Raw genomic sequence first — 19,108 nt, forward strand, 5'->3', positions numbered from 1 at the left:
AATCACAGGTTTGAGGATCCACACACTTGGCACATCTTCCCTTCCCCCACCCACACATGCTAATCAACAGAGAGCAAAAATAAAAATGTACCTGTCCTCCTAGGAACATCTGACGTATAGCCAGGCAGGCCCACCACCTGCTGTGGGTGGAAACACTGGGCCACTGCCCATTCCTCCTCCGTCAGTCTGACTGGGCAGGGTCCCCCTCCTCCAGTGCCCCTGGTATGGGCGTCGATCCTTGCCATCTTATTCCGGACGACGCTCCTCAGATCATTAATTTTTTTCTGTATGCCAGCGGGGGTCCTGGTCTCCCCCCCCCCCCCCCCCGCCGCATTGATCTGGTCCGTGATCCTTTGAATAAGCTGCCTCCTCCTGGCCGGGGTGGTGTTCTGGCTCTCAGGGCCATGCAGAAATCGCCCATATTTCACTATGCCCCGAGCAAGAATTTGCTTCTCTCCCAGGGTGAAATTAAGCTTCCTGCGTTTGGGGGCCATCACATACACCACCCAGCAACAAGAAACACACCCGACAAACAATCAAGAATACACACCCAAAAACCAGACAAAAATATACACCCCAAAAAACTGACAAAAATCTAAACACACAAGGACACAGCTAATATAAATTCCAAAACAAACACGCACAAAAAAAAACAAAAAACAAGCACCAAAAAACAATCAGCAAAAACACTAACAAACAAATTAACTAAATACACTTCTCAAAAACAAACACCAACTAGACTCTCCAACTCCTCAAACACTTTTCTCACAAACACAACTTACCAACACACCAACAAACAGAGCAGAAGCAAATTGCTCATGGAAGGGAAACAATGGGATATACTTTTTCAAGGGAAGTGTGTTTGTGTGGGGCTTTTTACACACAGGGCGATCCTCAAACTAAGTACGCTTGGCCTTTTACCTATCTCACTGATTGCGCCGAGACCAGTTCCGCACATGCCCAGTGAGGTCCAGATTCGTGCGCGCATGCGCAGTACGGCCGGCGCCTCATTTGCATGGGGTCACGGCTCATTACAATGAAGCACGCCCACTTCCTTCCCACTTGCAATAACCCCGCCTTACGCCTCGGAATTTAAGTTACGCTGGCGCAAATTTAGACGCAAATGCGCTGTGGATACGGCACTTACGACACCAACTTAGGGCAACGTAACTTAAATGACATAAGTTCGGACGAACTAAATTTGCGCCGCTGGCTGAGGATCTGGCCCTATAACTTTTGCGCAAACCAATCAATATACGCTTAGAGATTTTTTTTTACAAAAAATATGTAGAATACATATCGGCCTAAACTTTTTTTTATATATATTTTTGGGGGGTATTATTATAGCAAAAAGAATAAAAAATATTGCTTTTTTTCAAAAGTGTCGCTATTTTTTTGTTTATAGCGCAAAAAATAAAAACCACAGAGGTGATCAAATACCACCAAAAGAAAGCTCTATTTGTGGGGAAAAAAAGGACGTCAATTTTGTTTGGGCGAAACCTCACACGCCCGCGCAATTGTCAGTTAAATAGCCGCAGTGCTGAATCGCAAAAAGTGCTCTGGTCAGGAAGGGGGTAAATTCTTCCGGGGCTGAAGTGGTTATAAAAGGTGAGCCGAAATTTATTAATTTTGTTATTTTTGTAGGCATCATCAAATGTATTACAATTTTTTTGTAGAAAAAAAGACACTGGGGTAGATTCACGTAGGGGCGCGCAATGATACGGCGCCGTATCGTATTTACACTACGCCGCCGTAACTTACAGGAGCAAGTGCTGTATTCACAAAGCACTTGCTCCGTAAGTCGCGGCGGCGTAGCGTAAATGGGGCCGGCGTAAGCGCGCCTAATTCAAATGTGGAAGGGGGGGCGTGTTTTATGTAAATGTATGATGACCTGACGTGATTGACTTTTTTTACGGACGGCGCATGCGCCGTCCGTGCACATATCCCAGTGTGCATTGCTTCCAAGTACGGCGCAACGACGTATTGGTTTCAACGTGAGCGTAAATTACGTCCAGCCTTATTCGTGAACGACTTACGCAAACGACGTAAAAAATTAAAATTTCGAAGCGGGAACGACGTCCATACTTAACATTGGCTGCGCCTCCTAATAGCAGGAACAACCTTACGCCGAAAAAGCCTAACGTAAACACATTGCGACGGGCGTACGTACGTTTGTGAATCGGCGTATCTAGGTAATTAGCATATTCTACGCCGACAACGGAAGTGCCCCTAGCGGGCAGCGTCAGAATGCACCCTAAGATACGACGGCGTAAGAGACTTATGCCAGTCGTATTTTAGGCAAACGTCGGCGTATCGAGCTTTCAGAATACAGAAAGTAGATACGCCGGCGCAGATTTTAATTTACGGGGCGTATCAATGGATACGCCGGCGTAAATTCTCTCTGAATCCACCCCAGTGTATGGACAGCTTAATACTTAGCTTGGTCCCCTTTCTAGTGATCTCCACTGTGCTACTTTGCCCAAAGCCACACGATTTTCTTCCAAAAGTGCCCTCTTCTTCCTGCTCATGGCTCTGGATGGAGCACTAAAGTGAAGATTTCTGGAACAGGATGCCAATACTGGGCATTTATCATACCGTGCTTTATCTAAACTAAGACATATTACCTGTCTGTTATACTGTCTAGCAAGTTTGTGCTTTTGTTGATCCAGAGGGTGTTGCAGTCATTCATAACTGCAATCTTTGTCTTTTCACCGTTTTGTTGGTCAGTTGACGGCCGTCTGTCAAAGTTCACTGATCTGCCCACAGTGACTGTCCCCTGAAGGGATTCTTCCTTTCCAATCTTTAAAGAGTACTTTCCATAGCTGAGACCATGCAGGGCAACAAGGAGATACAAATCAAAAGTGTGATCTGGATCACTTGAATTGTGGATCTGCAGTAAATAAATAGAAAATAAATATGGATAAATCAAAGACTAAGGATGGACATAAATACAGTGCCTTGAAAAAGTATTCATACCCCTAAAAATTTCCACATTTTGTCATGTTACAATCGAAAACTTAAATGTATTTTATTGGGATTTAAAGTGATAGACCAACACAAAGTGACACATAATTTTGAAGTGGAAGGAAAATGATAAATGGTTTTCCTAATTTTTTACAAATAAATATGTGAAAAGTGTTGTGTGCATTTGCATTCAGCTCCCCTTTAAGCCAGGCCCCCTAACTAAAATCTAGTGGAACCAATTGCCTTCAGACATTACCTAATTAGTAAATAGAGTCCACCTGTGTGTAATTTAATTTCAGTATAAATACAGCTGTTCTGTGAAGCCCTCCGAGGTTTGTTAGAGAATCTTCATGAACAAACAGCTTCATGAAGTCCAAGGAACAAACCAGATAGGTCAGGGATAAAGTTAAAGCAGATAGGTTATAAAAAAATATCCCAAGCTTTGAACATCTCACGGAGCACTGTTCAATCCATCATCCGAAAATGGAAAGAGTATGGCACGACTGCAAACCTACCAAGATATGGCCTTCCATCTAAACTGACAGGCCGGGCAAGGGGAGCATTCATCAGAGAAGCAGCCAAGAGGCCCATGGTAACTCTGGAGGAGCTGCAGAGATCCACAGCTCAGGGGGGAGAATCTGTCCACAGGACAAATATTAGTCGTGCTCTCCACAATATGGTCTTTATGGGGCAAGAAGTAAGCCATTGTTGAAAGAAAGCCATAAGAAGTCCTGTTTGCAGTTTGAAAGAAATCAAGTGGGGGACACAGAAAACATGTGGAAGAAGGTGCTCTGGTCAGATAAGAACAAAGCTTAACTTTTTGGACTAAAAGCAAAAACGCTTTCAGCAAAAAGCAAAGCACTGTGAAACATGGTGGTGGCAGCATCATGTTGTGGAGATGCTTTTCTTTAGTAGGGACATCAAAGCTGGTTAGAGTGGATGGAAAAATGGATTAAGCCAAATATAGGGCAATCTTAGCAGAAAACCTGTCAGTAAAAGACTTGAGACTATGGTTGAGGTTCACCTTCCAGCAGGACTTCTTGAGAGCCTAGCCTAGATGATACAGTTTGTCACCCAGGGTGAAGCGGTGTGCTGACGTCACTGCATACTGTGCCAGTCCCGGGAAGTGGCAGGCTGTGATCGAGAGCCGGCCGGCTCGAAGAGACAAACTGCATCGCCTACTTATTACCAGCACAACTGTAAGTGCAATATGATTGTTATTTTTAATAAATGTTTTTAACGGGTTACACTATGGAAGTGTTTGGGATTTTTGCCCATTCCTCCTTGCAAAACTGCTCCGGCTTCTTCAAGTTAGATAGTTTGCGCTTGTGAACAGCAATCTTTAAGTCTGACCACAGATTTTCTATTGGATTGAGGTCTGGGCTTTGACTAGGCCATTCCAACATATTTACATGGTTTCCCTTAAACCACTCAAGTGTTGCTTTAGCAGTGTGTTTGGGGTCATTGTCCTGCTGGAATGTGAACCTCCGTCCTAGCCTCAAATCACACACAGAGTGGTACAGGTTTTGCGCAAGAATATCCCTGTATTTAGCACCATCCATCTTTCCCTCAACTCTGTCCAGCTTCCCAGTCCCGACTGCTGAAAAACATCCCCACAGCACAATACTTCCACCACCATGTTACACTGTGGGGATGGTGTTTTTTGGGTGATGTGATGTGTTGGGTTTGCGCCAGACATAGCGTTTTCTTTGATGGCCAAAAAGTTCAATTTTAGTCTCATCAGAGAAGAGCACCTTCCTCCATACATTTTTGGAGTCTCCTACATGCCTTTTCACAAACTCAAAACGTGCCATTTTGTTTTTTGCTGAAATTAATGGCTTTCTTCTGGCCACTCTGCCATAAAGCCCAACTCTATGGAGCGTACGGCGTATTGTCGTCCTATATACAGATACTCCAGTCTCTGCTGTGGAACTCTGCAGCTACTCCAGGGTTACCTTAGGTCTCTGTGCGGCCTCTCTGATTAATGCCCTCCTTGCCCGGTCCGTGATTTTTGCCGTATGGCCGTCTCTTGGCAGGTTTGCTGTTGTGCCATGATCTTTCCATTTGGTTATGATAGATTTGATGGTGCTCCTAGGGATCACCAAAGATTTGGATATTTTTTTATAACCTAACCCTGACTTGTACTTTTTAACAGCATTGTCCCTTACTTGTTTGGAGAGTTCCTTGGTCTTCATGGCAGTGTTTGGTTAGTCGTGCCTCTTGCTTAGGTGTTGCCTCTGGAGCCTTTCAAAAAGGTGCGTTTATGTAATGACAGATCATGTGACACTTAGATTGCACACAGGTGGACATCATTTCACTAATTATGTGACTTCTGAAGGTAATTGGTTGCATCAGAGCTTTTTATGGGCTTCATAACAAAGGGGGTGAATACATACGCACATGCCAATTATCAGTTTTTATTGCGGATTTTTTTTTTTTTTTTATGTTTATATTTTTCTAATTTTACTTTACCAACTTAGACTATTGTGTTCTGATCCATCACATATAATTCAGATTAAAAAAACATTGAACTAAAGGCTGTAATGTAACAAAATAGGTAAAAAGCCAAGGGGGGTGAATATTTTGCAAGGCACTGTACAGCACCTCTCCTGAAGAAGCGATTATTCATTGCAAAACATGTCAGTATTGAGTGTCGTGAAATGTTGCGACATGTTTCACGGTTTCTTTTGTACTTTTTAATACTGCGCTTTAGTGCTTTTAAAGTATTATATATATATATATATATATATATATATATATATATATATACACATACGCACACAATAAATTATGGTTTTATGATCTAAAACATTTTTTTGGGGTATGCAATTAATGTATATCATTAAAGTATATTTCCTAGGGTTGCACCGATACCACTTTAAGACAAGTACAAGTGAAGATACCCATTACTAATACTTTGTTAATGTGACAGTGGCACTAATATCCATCACTGATAGGTGGCATTGATGAGACGTGGACTGTGTCAGTAGTTTTTTCTTTTCACAATTTATATATATTTTTTACAATGCTTTCTTTTTTTTTGGGGGGGGGGGGGCAGTGTTTTTTTATTAGTAATTTAACCTTTAATTATTTATTATTCTCTCTTTTTTTTATTTATCAGCCCTGTTGGGGGGGGGGGGGGTCTTTGGTGCGATATCAGGGGTAAACAGCCCCTTTTTAAGACAGGGAAAGGGACTAAGAACATAGATTCCACAGTCCCTTTCTTAGAAGCCTCAGCTGCACTGAAGATGACAGGAGACAGAGGCTCCTCCCCAGTCATAAACTGAAGCATCCTTTATGAGTGGACAGGGTCAGCAATCAAATATTTGCTGGTCCTTCCTCCACTCTCCATCTTGACAGATCTGGGATGGGGGGGCAGAGGAGGACCCGCTGAGCACAGAGGGGGACCTGGAGGAGGACAGGGACAAGGGCAGGACACCGGAGGGAGGGAAGAAGACAGCTGAAGCCAGAGGAGGACACAGGGGGACAGTCGGGGGTAATCAGTGTGGTGGCCTTTCAATAAAGCAGATGACAGCCAGGGAAGGGAGAGGGGGAGAAGAGGCTAACAGCTGCTTTATTGAAAGGCTATATGGAAAGGGGGGGGGGGGGGAATTGGTGCTTGTACCTATTCCCCCCCGCCCACCCACGCACCGATTACCTGCATGGCTGCCTGGCCCCCCCAGCTACACTGAAGGATGCTTGGTCTGATACAACAGGTCATGCATCGTCGGACCATTTGCACGAGTACAGATACTCGTGCAAATGCTTGATATCGGCACAGATACTAGTATCGGTATAACCCTAATATTTCCACCCCGTATGTTCCCACCCATATTATAGGATGTTTTCTGTATATATATTTTTTTTATATATACCATCTACAGCCAGCAGGTGGCATACACTACGGACAATTAATGGCTCTCTGGAAGCTCTTTTAACAGGAACTGTGCCATGAATAGACCAGTAGGGTGATCAGATTACACAGACAGCTTAATGTTTAGCATTTTGCGCTGCTTCCCGAGTGTCCATAATAGCTAGAGGCAGTCAAGATGCCAGTAGTCAAGACGACTCTTACTAAGATTGTATGCGATAAAACACACCTGAGCTGGAATGACCTGTCCCATCTCATCATAGACATCAGTGACCCAAACGTTCATTGGCACATGGACATATGTGGTTATATCCCATGCTAGTGGATTGTAAACTGTAATATTCATTATACCTGAAAAAGATTAAAATAGGTACATAAACTATACAGCAAATGTTGTTATTTTGTAGCAATGGGATCTCAAGCCCTGTACACACGGCCCAGATTCTTGTCTAACCCGTGTGTACAGGTTGTGTGTACTGGTTGTTTTTCCTGATGAGATTCCTGGCAAGATTCTCTTGCCGGCCGAGTGTACACACACACACACACACACCATTCAAAAGAACCGCCATTATTTTGAATGGCACAAACGCGGTGACGTCATCAATGTCAAGCATGCTCTCGTCACATTCGATGCTGTCGTCGCCATCTTGCTTTACCCTACCTATGCCTTGAAAACTACTGCTCATGCGTCAGTAATTTTCGAGCACGCGCGGGTTTCCTTGGAGATGTAAGTATACACACGCTCGGGTTTCTCGGCAGGAAAACACTGCCGAGAATCTCACAACGAGAAAATAGTGAGCAGGTTCTCTATTTTTCTCGTCTAGATTCTGGCCAGTTTTCTTGACGAGAAATCTCAAAGCCTCGTACACACGCACGGTATACTCGGCAAGAAAGCTCTGCCAGCAGTTTTCTTGCTGAAAAAAACGTGCGTGTGTACGAGGCTTCAGACTAGATTCCCATAAAAATGTCTGAGAACCAGAATTTCCAGACAGAGAGGTCAGCAAAGACTTATAGATGTTCTCTAATCATCCTGCACTGCAACAAAGGATTAGCACATTACCAAGTTTTGACTTTATCCCAAACGTTAAACTGCTAAAGCTGAAACTGAAGACAAATTCCTTGCATGCTGTACATAATTGACCAATAATGCCAATTCTGATTCCAATTTGTTAACCATGAAATTTGGTGAACCAAAAATGTTCATCTCTGTATGAAAAAAAAAGTCCAAACAAAATACCTTCTGATTGACCATCATTGTCAGAGCTGAACTGGTCTAGAGTGATGGCTTCCATCAGTTTCCGGACCCCAAGCATTCCTTGACGCAGGTGTGCCATATACATATCCCTAACTTTCGGTGACTCGGTTCCTGTTATGCCATCATGATGCTGAACCTACAAAGGAAATCTTCTAGATTAGATATCGTATGATCAACATGTACAAATATATAAGGGGTCCATACAGTGAACTTGGTGTTGAGTTATTCACTTTACGGTCGACACTGAGGACAAGGGGGCACTCTTTACGTCTAGAGGAAAGGAGATTTCACCTCCAAATACGGAAAGGTTTTTTCACAGTAAGAGCTGTGAAAATGTGGAACAGACTCCCTCCAGAGGTGGTTCTGGCCAGCTCAGTAGATTGCTTTAAGAAAGGCCTGGATTCTTTCCTAAATGTACATAATATAACTGAGTACTAAGATTTGTAGGTAAAGTTGATCCAGGGTAAATCCGATTGCCTCTCTGGGGATCAGGAAGGAATTTTTTCCCCTGCTGTAGCAAATTGGATCATGCTCTGCTGTTTTTTTTTTGCCTTCCTCTGGATCAACTGTGGGTATGGAGTTGGGTGTATGGGATTGTATTGTGTTTTTTATTTTGTTTGTTTATTTTTATTTTTTTGTGGTTGAACTGGATGGACTTTATCTTTTTCAACCTGACTAACTATGTAACTATGTAATCATTCTACATCATTACAATAACAGATCATGTAGTATCATATAATCGGTAATTGTTGTAATGACACATCATAATATCCAAGCCAATTGCAATCATGAGAAGCTTAATCATAAAAGAACAAAAACAATTTCTTTTTCATTTTGTATAGCTAAGGAGAGGTAAAAGCTCCTATAATTGTTTCCTATTAGCATACCTCCCAACATTTTGAGATGGGAATAAGGGACACCTACTAACAAATGTATGTAGGCATAGGACACGCCCCCCCCCAAAAAAGATTAATTAAATCCATAAGGACTTTTTTTTACCACTACTATTCCTTTATATTGGCTTTTAGAAATGTACAAATGCAGCAATTTAAAAATTGGATGAAAGGTTTAGCTCTGGGAAATACTTTTTGAAAGATACAAAGTGCATTTTATATACAACTATATAGATCAGACCAAAATGAGGGACAAATGAGGGTGAAAGAGGGACAGAGTTCCAAATCAGAGACAGTTGTTTTCCTGTTCCCCAGCCACAACAGAAGGCACAAAGAAATCCCTCTAAAGTGAGGGAATTCCTGGATTGTCGCCAGAACTATTGTCCCCATTGGGAGATTTCTCCTCTATTCCTGTTCTGGTGACAACTCAAAATTTGGGATTTTATTTCACCCTCATTCTCAGTGATAACAGTTAATATGACAGAAGGAGGGACTGAATCTCCGCATAGCATACTAGCACATTATAAAATACTCACCTTAGATCGAAGCCACCGCAGCGTTCCTGATACATTGCTCTGGCTGGAAACATTGCTTCCGGAGTTACTTCCAGGTATTGTGGGCTCTGGCACTGCGATTGGCCGGAGCCGGGATGACGTCGCTTCAGCACATGCGCGTGGAGCCACCGGCAACTGAACAGTGGGCATGTGCCTATGACGCTGGCACATGCTGATACAGGGTATATCTCCTAAACCGTGCAGGTTTAGGAGATATCTGGGGTAGCTACAGGTAAGCCTTATTAAAGGCTTACCTGTAGTAAAAAGTGGATTGTAAGGGTTTACAACCACTTTAAACTGTTTGGGAGTTTGGAAGTGTCTAAATATCTGTGCATGTTGTACCTAACCGCCAGTTCACACCAGATGCAGTTCTGTGCGCTTTTTTTCTGCACTAAAATGCATGCACAGTGTTTTCGATGTATTCCAATGGCTCTAGTTCACACCATGCAGTCAGTTTCCGGGGCAGAAACTGACTGGAACTGACTGCACTGCATGCATTTTTAGTGCAGAAAAAAGCACACGGAACTGTATTTGGTGTGAACTGGCCCTTAGCCTGGGTTAAACTAGCGTGATCTCAGAGATCGCATGTGATTCGCACCCTCACCGCAGGTGCCGATCACATGCGATCTCTGAGCAATGCGTGTTCAGCCATACAGTTGTATGGCTCAACTCGCACTGGATTCACACAGAAAATAGTGCAGAGACTTTTTTTTCCCGCACTAGGATCGTATCGCATGGGTGTTTTCACCTATATGATCCAATTCTTGTGCAAGTTCACAGTTCACACACTGCGATCTGTGAACTAAACACTGGGGGTGTCAAAATGACACCCGCAGCAGTTTGCACAAGGCAGTGTGAATTGCCTGTGGGAGAGGAGCGAAGCGGGAATCGTGCTGGTTCCCGCTTTGCACTAAAGTGAACCCAGGGTTAAATTGGAAATACCTTGACTCTGCTTGTCCTCATACTTTAGCCGGAGCCACAATGACGTCATTCCAGCGCATACACGGGGCTAGCCTCCGTTTATGGCACAGGACTCTGAAGGAACGGCCCTGGTTGCATATATCGTAATTTATCTTTTTAAACGGTGCACGATTATGAGATATTTACAATACCTACAGGTAAGCCTTATTAACCGCATCAATCCTGGGCACTTTCGCCCCCTTCCTTCCTAGACCAATTTTCAGCCTTTAGCACTCTCGCACTTTCAATGACAATTGCGCGGTCATGCTACACGGTACCCACATTTAATTTTTATCGTTTTGTTTGCAAAAATAGAGCTTTCTTTTGGTGGTATTTATTCATGACTGTTTTAATGTTTTTTGCGATATAAGCGAAAAAAGAGCAGAAATTTGAAAAAAAACAACAATATTTTCTTCTTTCTATTTGAAAAGAAATCCAATAAAATAAAATTTTGTCATAAATTTAACCACTTAACCCCCGGAGCATATTGCTGCCCAAAGACCAGAGCACTTTTTGCGATTCGGGACTGCGTCGCTTTGACTGACAATTGCGCGGTCGTGCGACGTGGCTCCCAAACAAAATTGGCGTCCTTTTTTTCCCACAAATAGAGCTTTCTTTTGGTGGTATTTGATCGCCTCTGCGGTTTTTATTTTTTGCGCTATAAACAAAAATAGAGCGACAATTTTGAAAAAAATGAATATTTTTTACTTTTTGCTGTAATAAATATCCCCCAAAAATATATTAAAAAAAAATGTTTTCCTCAGTTTAGGCCGATACGTTTTCTTCTACATATTTTCCGTAAAAAAAAAATCCCAATAAGCGTTTATTGATTGGTTTGCGCAAAAGTTATAGCGTTTACAAAATAGGGGGTATTTTTATGTCATTTTTATTAATATATTTTTTTTACTAGTAATGGCGGCGATCAGCGATTTTTTTTTCGGTACTGCGACATTATGGCGGACACTTCGGACACTTTTGACACATGTTTGGGACCATTGGCATTTTTATAGCGATCAGAGCTATAAAAATGCATTGGATTACTATAAAAATGCCACTGGCAGTGAAGGGGTTAACACTAGGGGGTGGGGAAGGGGTTAAGTATGTCCCTGGGTGTATTCTTACTGTGGGGGGGGGGGGGGTGGCCTCACTAGGGGAAACACTGATCTTCTGTTCATACATTGTATGAACAGAAGATCAGCATTCCCCCCCCCCCCCCTGACAGGACCGAGAGCTGTGTGTTTACACACACAGCTCCCGTTCCCCGCTCTGAAACGAGCAATCGTGGGTGCCCGGCGGCGATTGCGCCCGCCGGGCACACGCACGGGAGTCGGGGGAGCGCGCACGCGTCCCTAGTGGCCGCTCTAAGAGCCGACGTTATACTACCGGCTCTCGCCCAGGAGAGCCGACCTGCCGCCGTAGAATGACGGCGGCTGGTCGGCTAGTAGTTAAGCCAAAATTTATTCTGCTACATGTTTTTGGTAAAAAAAATCCCGTTAAAGGGTCACTAAAGGAAAAAAATAATTTTGCCTAAAATTAATGTCTGCAAGGTAGACAGACAGAATAGTGTAATGATTATGTTAAAAAAACGAGTGAATACCTTTTAAATTCCTTCATCTATATCACCTCCGGCATTCTAGTTTCCGTTCTCTCATTCACTTTCTGGTTTGCGGCACTCGTTCATGTAAGAACTACATTTCCCAGTATGCATTGCGGCACGCCCAGTAATTCACACCTCCTTGAAGTCTCTAACACGTAGAGAGCGTCCTGCCGCACAGATGTACTTCCCAGGAGGGGGTGAGCACGTTACTCACCACCGCAGTAAAGCCTCCCTTCACGGTGGTCAGTAACAATCAGACAAGCAGGAAGTGAACAGAACAGAGAAGAAATAGAGCAACTTCTGAGCAAAACCGAACAATAAGGAAGTGAAAAGAGGAATGCCTGCAGGTAAAGGATGCTTATTATGAAAAAAAAAATGTTTTCCTTTACAACCCCTTTAAGTGTATAATAATTGGTTTGTGTGATCACGGACATATGTACGCAAATGATCATGTACAGATTTGCGCAGGAGATCATGGACATATGTGTGCAAATGATCATTGGGACATATGATTTTACTGTTACATATGTGGGCGAACAGGTGTTTTTACAATGTGGGTACATTTGTGTGGGGACATGTGTGTATGGGGACGCGTTTTGGGGGACATGTGCGTTTACTGTGTGTATTTTACTAGGCTGGTGATCAGTGAGAAAAAAAAAGATGTAAAAAACAGCTCATACTCACTGATCACCAGCTGGGCTGCAGCGATCCCTCTCCTCACCGACAACTTCTGTGTGAGGGGAGGAGAGCCGATTGCCTAGCAACCGGCTCTGTGTTTACATCACATGATGGCTGTAATTGGACACGGCCATCATGTGATCAGGAGGGCCAATCACAGAGCCCTCCTGCTGATCTGAGATGCGCCGTGTCCAGGTGGTACAAGTGGCACAAGTGCATCGGGATCGCGCCGCTGCGCGGGAAACGCGTGCGATCCACCTCCTTCTGAGGGACGTTCCCGAACGTCCACTCAGAAGGAGAGAGTGCCCACCCGGCCGTATATATGCAGTGGCCGGTGGGAAGTAGTTAAAAGGGTTAAAGGCTTACCTATAGGTACAAGTCAGAGATGGAAGTTTCACTTCCACTTTAATATGTTTGATTAATATGGCACAATGTTTTAACCTGGCTATTACCATTTAGAGATCGAATTTTCTTAAGCACGTTCTACTAAAGTTTTACCTCTGAGACGGCCCATCGGAGGGCCGCAGTTGCTCATAGCCCCACATTTTGCATACAGCACCAGATGGATGTTTCAGCACATACTGAGTGAATGCAGATTCCCCGCATACAGCAGTGAGCTGGCCCTGCGTGCCACGCCTTTCAAGATGTTGCGGGAGGTTGTAGAAGCCCGTCCATGCTTGATTACGCATCTATATGGAAAATGTTTAACAAACAATAAAACCTACTCAAAAAATGGATGGGAAATTTCTCAAAAAAGAACATAGACTGAAAAGTAGTATTTTTACTAGAGTGAGGAAGGTTTAAAACTTGTGACAATAGTTTTATTGCTGTCTGTATCTGTTCCTATTGCACTCCCTTGTACGGGGTCAGGGGGGCAGGAAGCGAGGAAAAAAATCTTTGCAATGGGTCACAAACCATAGCCTTTGACTGAAAGTTGGGAATAAATGGACATCTTTCACTAATATGGCTTAGCATTGACCCTTTTATTCTATATTGCTAAAGTCACTGGATTTTTTTTTTATGCTTTAATCACCTTTCCAGAATTATTATTCAGCGACTATGATTCGGTAAAGTTGAAGTCAGTTGAAGGGACCCTTTCCAGGCCAGGTTGTTTCAGTTGTAATCCTATATACAATTGGACCTGTTAATAGCAGCAGGTTTGCCATTAAGACAAGGCAACTCAATTGGACATAAATAGGAGTATTCTCAAGTGCAGGGAAGAATTTCCAGGCCCTGGAACCCTGAAATCACAGCATAGTAACAAAAAGTGACAAGTGTGGGTCTGACAGCTTGGCTGGCAAATACAGAGGGACTGTTAAAGAGTCCTTGATCATTGACATGGTGTTCAGCTGGCAGACTGGATTAGCTGGCCTTTTATTTGTCAGTTGTGTGGTCAGTTAACATCAATAAAGATCACAAGGCTTTGAATGTATAAGTGAGCATACTAGAGCATTTCTGAGGAATATAGGGCCAGATTCACAGAACAGATACGCCGTCGTATCTCTTGTCGTATCTATGCGACTGATTCATAGAATCAGTTCCGCATAGATAGCCCTAAGATCCGACAGGTGTAATTGACTTACACCGTCGGATCTTAGGATGCAATACTTCAAACGCCGCTGGGGGGAGTTCGCGTCGTATTCCAGCGTCGGGTATGCAAATTAGTATTTACGGCGATCCACAAAGGTTTTTCCCGTCGTTACGTCGGCGCAAGTCTTTTTTTTCCCGTCGCAAAGTTAGGTGTGCTATTAACATGGTGTAAAATTACTCCACCATGTTAAAGTATGGCCGTCGTTCCCGCGTCGCTTTGAATTTTTTTTCCCGGCGTAAGTACGTTACGCACTTTGCGATTCACAACTCGTCGGGCCGCCGTAAGTTGCGCAAAGCACATCGTAAAATTGCGAACGGAGCATGCGCAGAACGTCCGGCGCGGGAGCGCGCCTAATTTAAATGGTGCCTGCCCCATTTGAATTGGGCGGGCTTGCGCCGGACGAGTTTACGTTACACCGCTGCAAGTTTCCAGGTAAGTGCTTTGAGGATCAGGCACTTACACTGAAAACTTGCGGCGGTGTAACGTAAACGGGTTACGTTACACGGCCGCATTATTCGGGAATCTGGCCCATAATGTCTTACTTAACAATGCAGAAATTCAATTAGTGGGAAGTATTTTAAAAGTTGTCTAAAACAACAAATAACTAAGGTTTGCAAAAAAAGAGAGAGCACCAAAAATGACTAAACTAGAAACTGAAACGGATCTTATGCTAGCAACACATTTTAACCCTAGAATTCCCCCAATATTTCTTCCAGGCCTTCCTTTCAGTCAACAGGGGCTTCCTTGGAACCTCCGAAACTGGGAGGTTTTTAGATACTACCTGAAAAATGTCATCTCGGTGGAAGTTGAGTCAGAAGGTCCCGAGTCAGGTCTGACTTAGACCTTATAGTTAAAGGTTGTAGGACCCAAGAGAATAGTGTATGCTGGTTGTATAATGAACTTCCAATGACTATACTTGTATGATTGATTGTTTTCATGGCAATGACAAATGCGTTGTTTTGTACTCTTATTTGAAAACTTTAATAAAAATATTGGAAACGAAAAAATGTCATCTCAACTGTCAACTGTATTTTGGCACAAAACGTGAGACGTTTCCCCAAAGGCCATGTTAGGGCCCATTGAGCTGGCCTGAAAAAACTGTCACATGAGATTGGAATCCTCACCTACACCAGGGTCCAGTGCTCCCCTACTCAACTTCTTCATTAAAATCACAACTTACACCTTCACATTGAAAAGCAATGTATAACAAACCCCCCCCAAAAAAAAAAAACTCTGCTTGTAGCATTCTGAGTACTGTACAGGTTTTTTATTTTTTGCAAACACCCATTCTATAGTGGTTAATGGCTATAATGTAAGTCGGTAGAAAGTCTAGATCAGGGATCCTCAAACTACGGCCCTCCTGCTGTTGCAGAACTACACATCCCATGAGGCATTGTAAAACGCTGACATTCACAGACATGGCTAGGCATGACGGAAATTGTAGTTCCTGAACAACTGGAGGGCCGTAGTTTGAAGACCCCTGGTCTAGATAGATCATTGTATCTGGACAACAGTCAAGAACTCTGCAGCATCAAATTCTTATAGAATATTTACTGTCCTATTACAGTGGAACCTCGGATTATGAGCATAATCTGTTCCAGGAGAATGCTTGTAATCCAAAGTACTCGCATATCAAAGCGAGTTTCCCCATTGAAGTCAATGGAAATGAAAATCATTTGTTCCGCAATGACTTCAATGGCATGCAATACCGCATGCAGCCAGAGGCGGGGGGCGCCGGAGAGCCTCGGGAATGGCCGGAAAGGCCAGAGGACACGTCGGCTGACCTTGGCAAACCTCGGAAAGATTAATTTCATGAGGTTTGCCGAGGTCTGCCGAGCTGTCCTCTGGCCTTTCCGTGCATCTCCGATCGGCTCTATTCAGCTCCAGCGCCCCCCCCCCCTCAGGCCAAACGCGGTACTGCTCACCGCTTTGGCCTGAATCCTGCTCGTTTTGTGAGACAACACTCGCAAACTGTGTTAGGATTTTTTTAAATACAGTGCTCGTATTGTGAAATGCTCATTAACCGAGTTACTCGCCAATCCAAGGTGCCACTGTATATATTTTTACAAATGAAGCCTCCAACTAACCTGACTACAATCTTTTCCTATAAGTGTAAATTTTGAAAAGTATATCTGAGAGCTGGTGTCTTTATCAAATGGTTGTTGACAGTGTCACCATGGACCATACACTCCCAGCCGCCCGTCCATTAGGGGCACCTGGGTGCCGCCCCCTCTATGCAATGGATAGATTCATGGATAGCACATGGGTGGCCACCCCCTATTCATGAGTCCGGCCCCTTTCAGGGCACTGGGCGCATTAATTACAGCGGCCAAGGTTATTTTTGAAGCACCTGATTAGAGCCAGAGGCTAATCTAGAATGTGGTCTGTGCATCACATACCTGAAGAGTACGGCAGGAAGTCTTCATTTTTGCGAACCTCCCACGTCAGGTTTCTCCTGTATATGCGCTTGAAGTATTCTCCGAGTGTGGAGTACTGCGCAGTCACTCCGAACTCTGGTTTATTATTTATATATTCCAGTAACAAATCCATGTTATTAAATTGGATGGAAGAATTGAAGAACTGCTTGTCACAGCCCTGAAAAATGGGAAAATAAGTCCAATCTAGATGCAGACAATTTGTTTTGTACAGATGTTAACTTGTCATTTTTATGACAGCGTCTATCTTCACTCTTCTAATATCTTTGTCGTGTTTTTCTGACTGTCTCCCTCATTGCACATCCATATCACAGTTCTGTCCTCAGTTGACTCTACTTAAAAGCTGAACTTCAGGGGAAAATGGAAATATACAAAGATTAAAAGAGTATGGGATTTGTATTTATTTAAAGCGGGGGTTCACCCTATCGACGGGAAAAAAAACATTTTTTTTTCTTTACCTTAAAATCAGGCATTGTAGCGCGAGCTACAGTATGCCTGTCCCGTTTTTTTTAGCCCCATACTCACCTTGTAGTCGTCCATCGAAGATACCGGGGAATGGGCGTGCCTATGGAGACGGAGGATGATTGATGGCCGGCTCTGGCGCGTCACGCTTCTCCGGAAATAGCCGAAATAGGCTTGGTCTTCACGACGCGTGCGCATAGCCTGTGCGCAGGCGCCGTGAAGAGCCGAGACCTACTCCGGCTGTCTTCGGAGAGAGTGACGTGCCAGGGCCGCCGTCAATCATCCTCCCTCTCCATAGGCACGCCCATTCCCCGCGGGAGCCGAAATCTACGATGGACGACTACAAGGTGAGTACGGGGTTAAAAAAATCGGGACAGGCATACTGTAGCTCGCGCTACAATGCCTGTCTTGATGGTAAAATGTGTCGGGGGGGGGGTGAACTACCGCTTTAAGAATCATTCTTACCTAGGTGTATGCTGCATCTGTCACCCGTTGGCTCCAACACTGTGAACCGAGCGATCAAACACTGCTGATCACTCGGTTCTCAGAGCTCCCTAAACGGAGAACTGGTGACTGTCAGTGACCGGCTCTCTGCTCTGTCGCCCCGCACTCACTGGAGCACTGGGCTGTGGAAGGGATGGGAGCGGCAGGCTCTTAGCGACTCGTTGAGAGGCTGAGCCGGGTGCCGGTCCAGGCATGTGGGCAGATCCCAACCATATGGTGGTGATCTTTTCTGAGTCTGGACTGGCCCTGTAATGTCAGCAGACAGCGTACTTCAGCCTGCTGTCTGCTGAAAACGGGTCAAAGGAGTGCAGAATGAACTGAACTCCTGTGATCCACAGGAACTGGTACAGCAAAACGTACTTCTCCTTTATATACATAAATGAGAGCTGGGTTACTTGTCAATGGAATTGCATAAAAAAAAAATAGCAAAAATGTGAAAGTCATATCAATAATTACTTTGAGGGAAATCTGTATGTAGAATATATAGACGTCATTGCGGGCCTATGCTTCTTTAAATGTTAGCTGCCTGGCTATCATGCCAATCCACTGGCTTCAATTCTTTCTGAGGCATTGAGCTAGGGAAAGCATACAGATCAAGATTACAAATGCCATTGCAGAAATGACTAAAACTGTGTGCTTGTTGAAAAAACAACATAACTAGAAATCTTGTGATCTCGATTTATTATATTTTTTTAAAGTTTTCTTTTTTTTTTCTTCCTCTTTCATGTACCGTATTTATCGGCGTATAACACACACTTCCCCCCGCCATGAAAATAGGGGGAAAATTACGGGTGCGTAATATACCCCGATAGCGTACCCCAGAGTAGAAGGAGGGGGACGAGCGCCACCGGAATCATCGAGCCGCCATGTCCTGTTTACTCGGCTCTGACATAACACACATGTCCAGCCTCCGCCACCGGCATTGAACCAGTGTTCTGTCAATCACAGGAGCTGGTCCAATCGCGATGGTGGAGGCGGGACTGTGTATGTGACTGGCGACTGAAAACCGATTACTGTAAAGAGAAGATGACGGCTTGGTGATTCCGGCGGTGCTCGTCCCCCTCCTGTTTTCCTGCACTGCATGAGAGATGATGAGGCTGCAGATAGGCATCAGGCTGCATTGGATGGGCGCAGATCAGGCTGTAGATGGGCGCAGAGGCTGCAGATGGGCATCAGGCTGCATTGAGGCTGCAGATGGGCACTAATCAGGCTGCATTGATTGGCACTGACCATTATTTTGCTTCAAAGTGTTTTTTTTTTTAAATAAAATAAAAATTTCCTCAAACTTCCCTTTTAAATAGGGGTGCGTGTTATATGCCGGCGCGTGTTATACGCCGATAAATA

General features: G+C 44.0%; 1 protein-coding gene across 1 annotated transcript in view; it reads right to left on the reverse strand.

Annotated features, from left to right (window-relative positions):
* The window catches only part of MAN2B2 (mannosidase alpha class 2B member 2), an 87,073-nt gene that overhangs the window by 42,369 nt on the left and 25,596 nt on the right, over positions 1–19,108 (reverse strand). Inside the window, 8 exon segments of the mRNA XM_040335403.1 lie at positions 2,625–2,890; positions 7,065–7,186; positions 8,073–8,226; positions 13,271–13,293; positions 13,296–13,373; positions 13,376–13,430; positions 13,432–13,457; positions 16,760–16,958. Of these exon segments, the coding sequence (XP_040191337.1) occupies positions 2,625–2,890; positions 7,065–7,186; positions 8,073–8,226; positions 13,271–13,293; positions 13,296–13,373; positions 13,376–13,430; positions 13,432–13,457; positions 16,760–16,958 (923 nt within the window).

This window comes from Rana temporaria, chromosome 1 (genome assembly GCF_905171775.1).
Source record: "Rana temporaria chromosome 1, aRanTem1.1, whole genome shotgun sequence".
Lineage (NCBI taxonomy): Eukaryota > Metazoa > Chordata > Amphibia > Anura > Ranidae > Rana > Rana temporaria.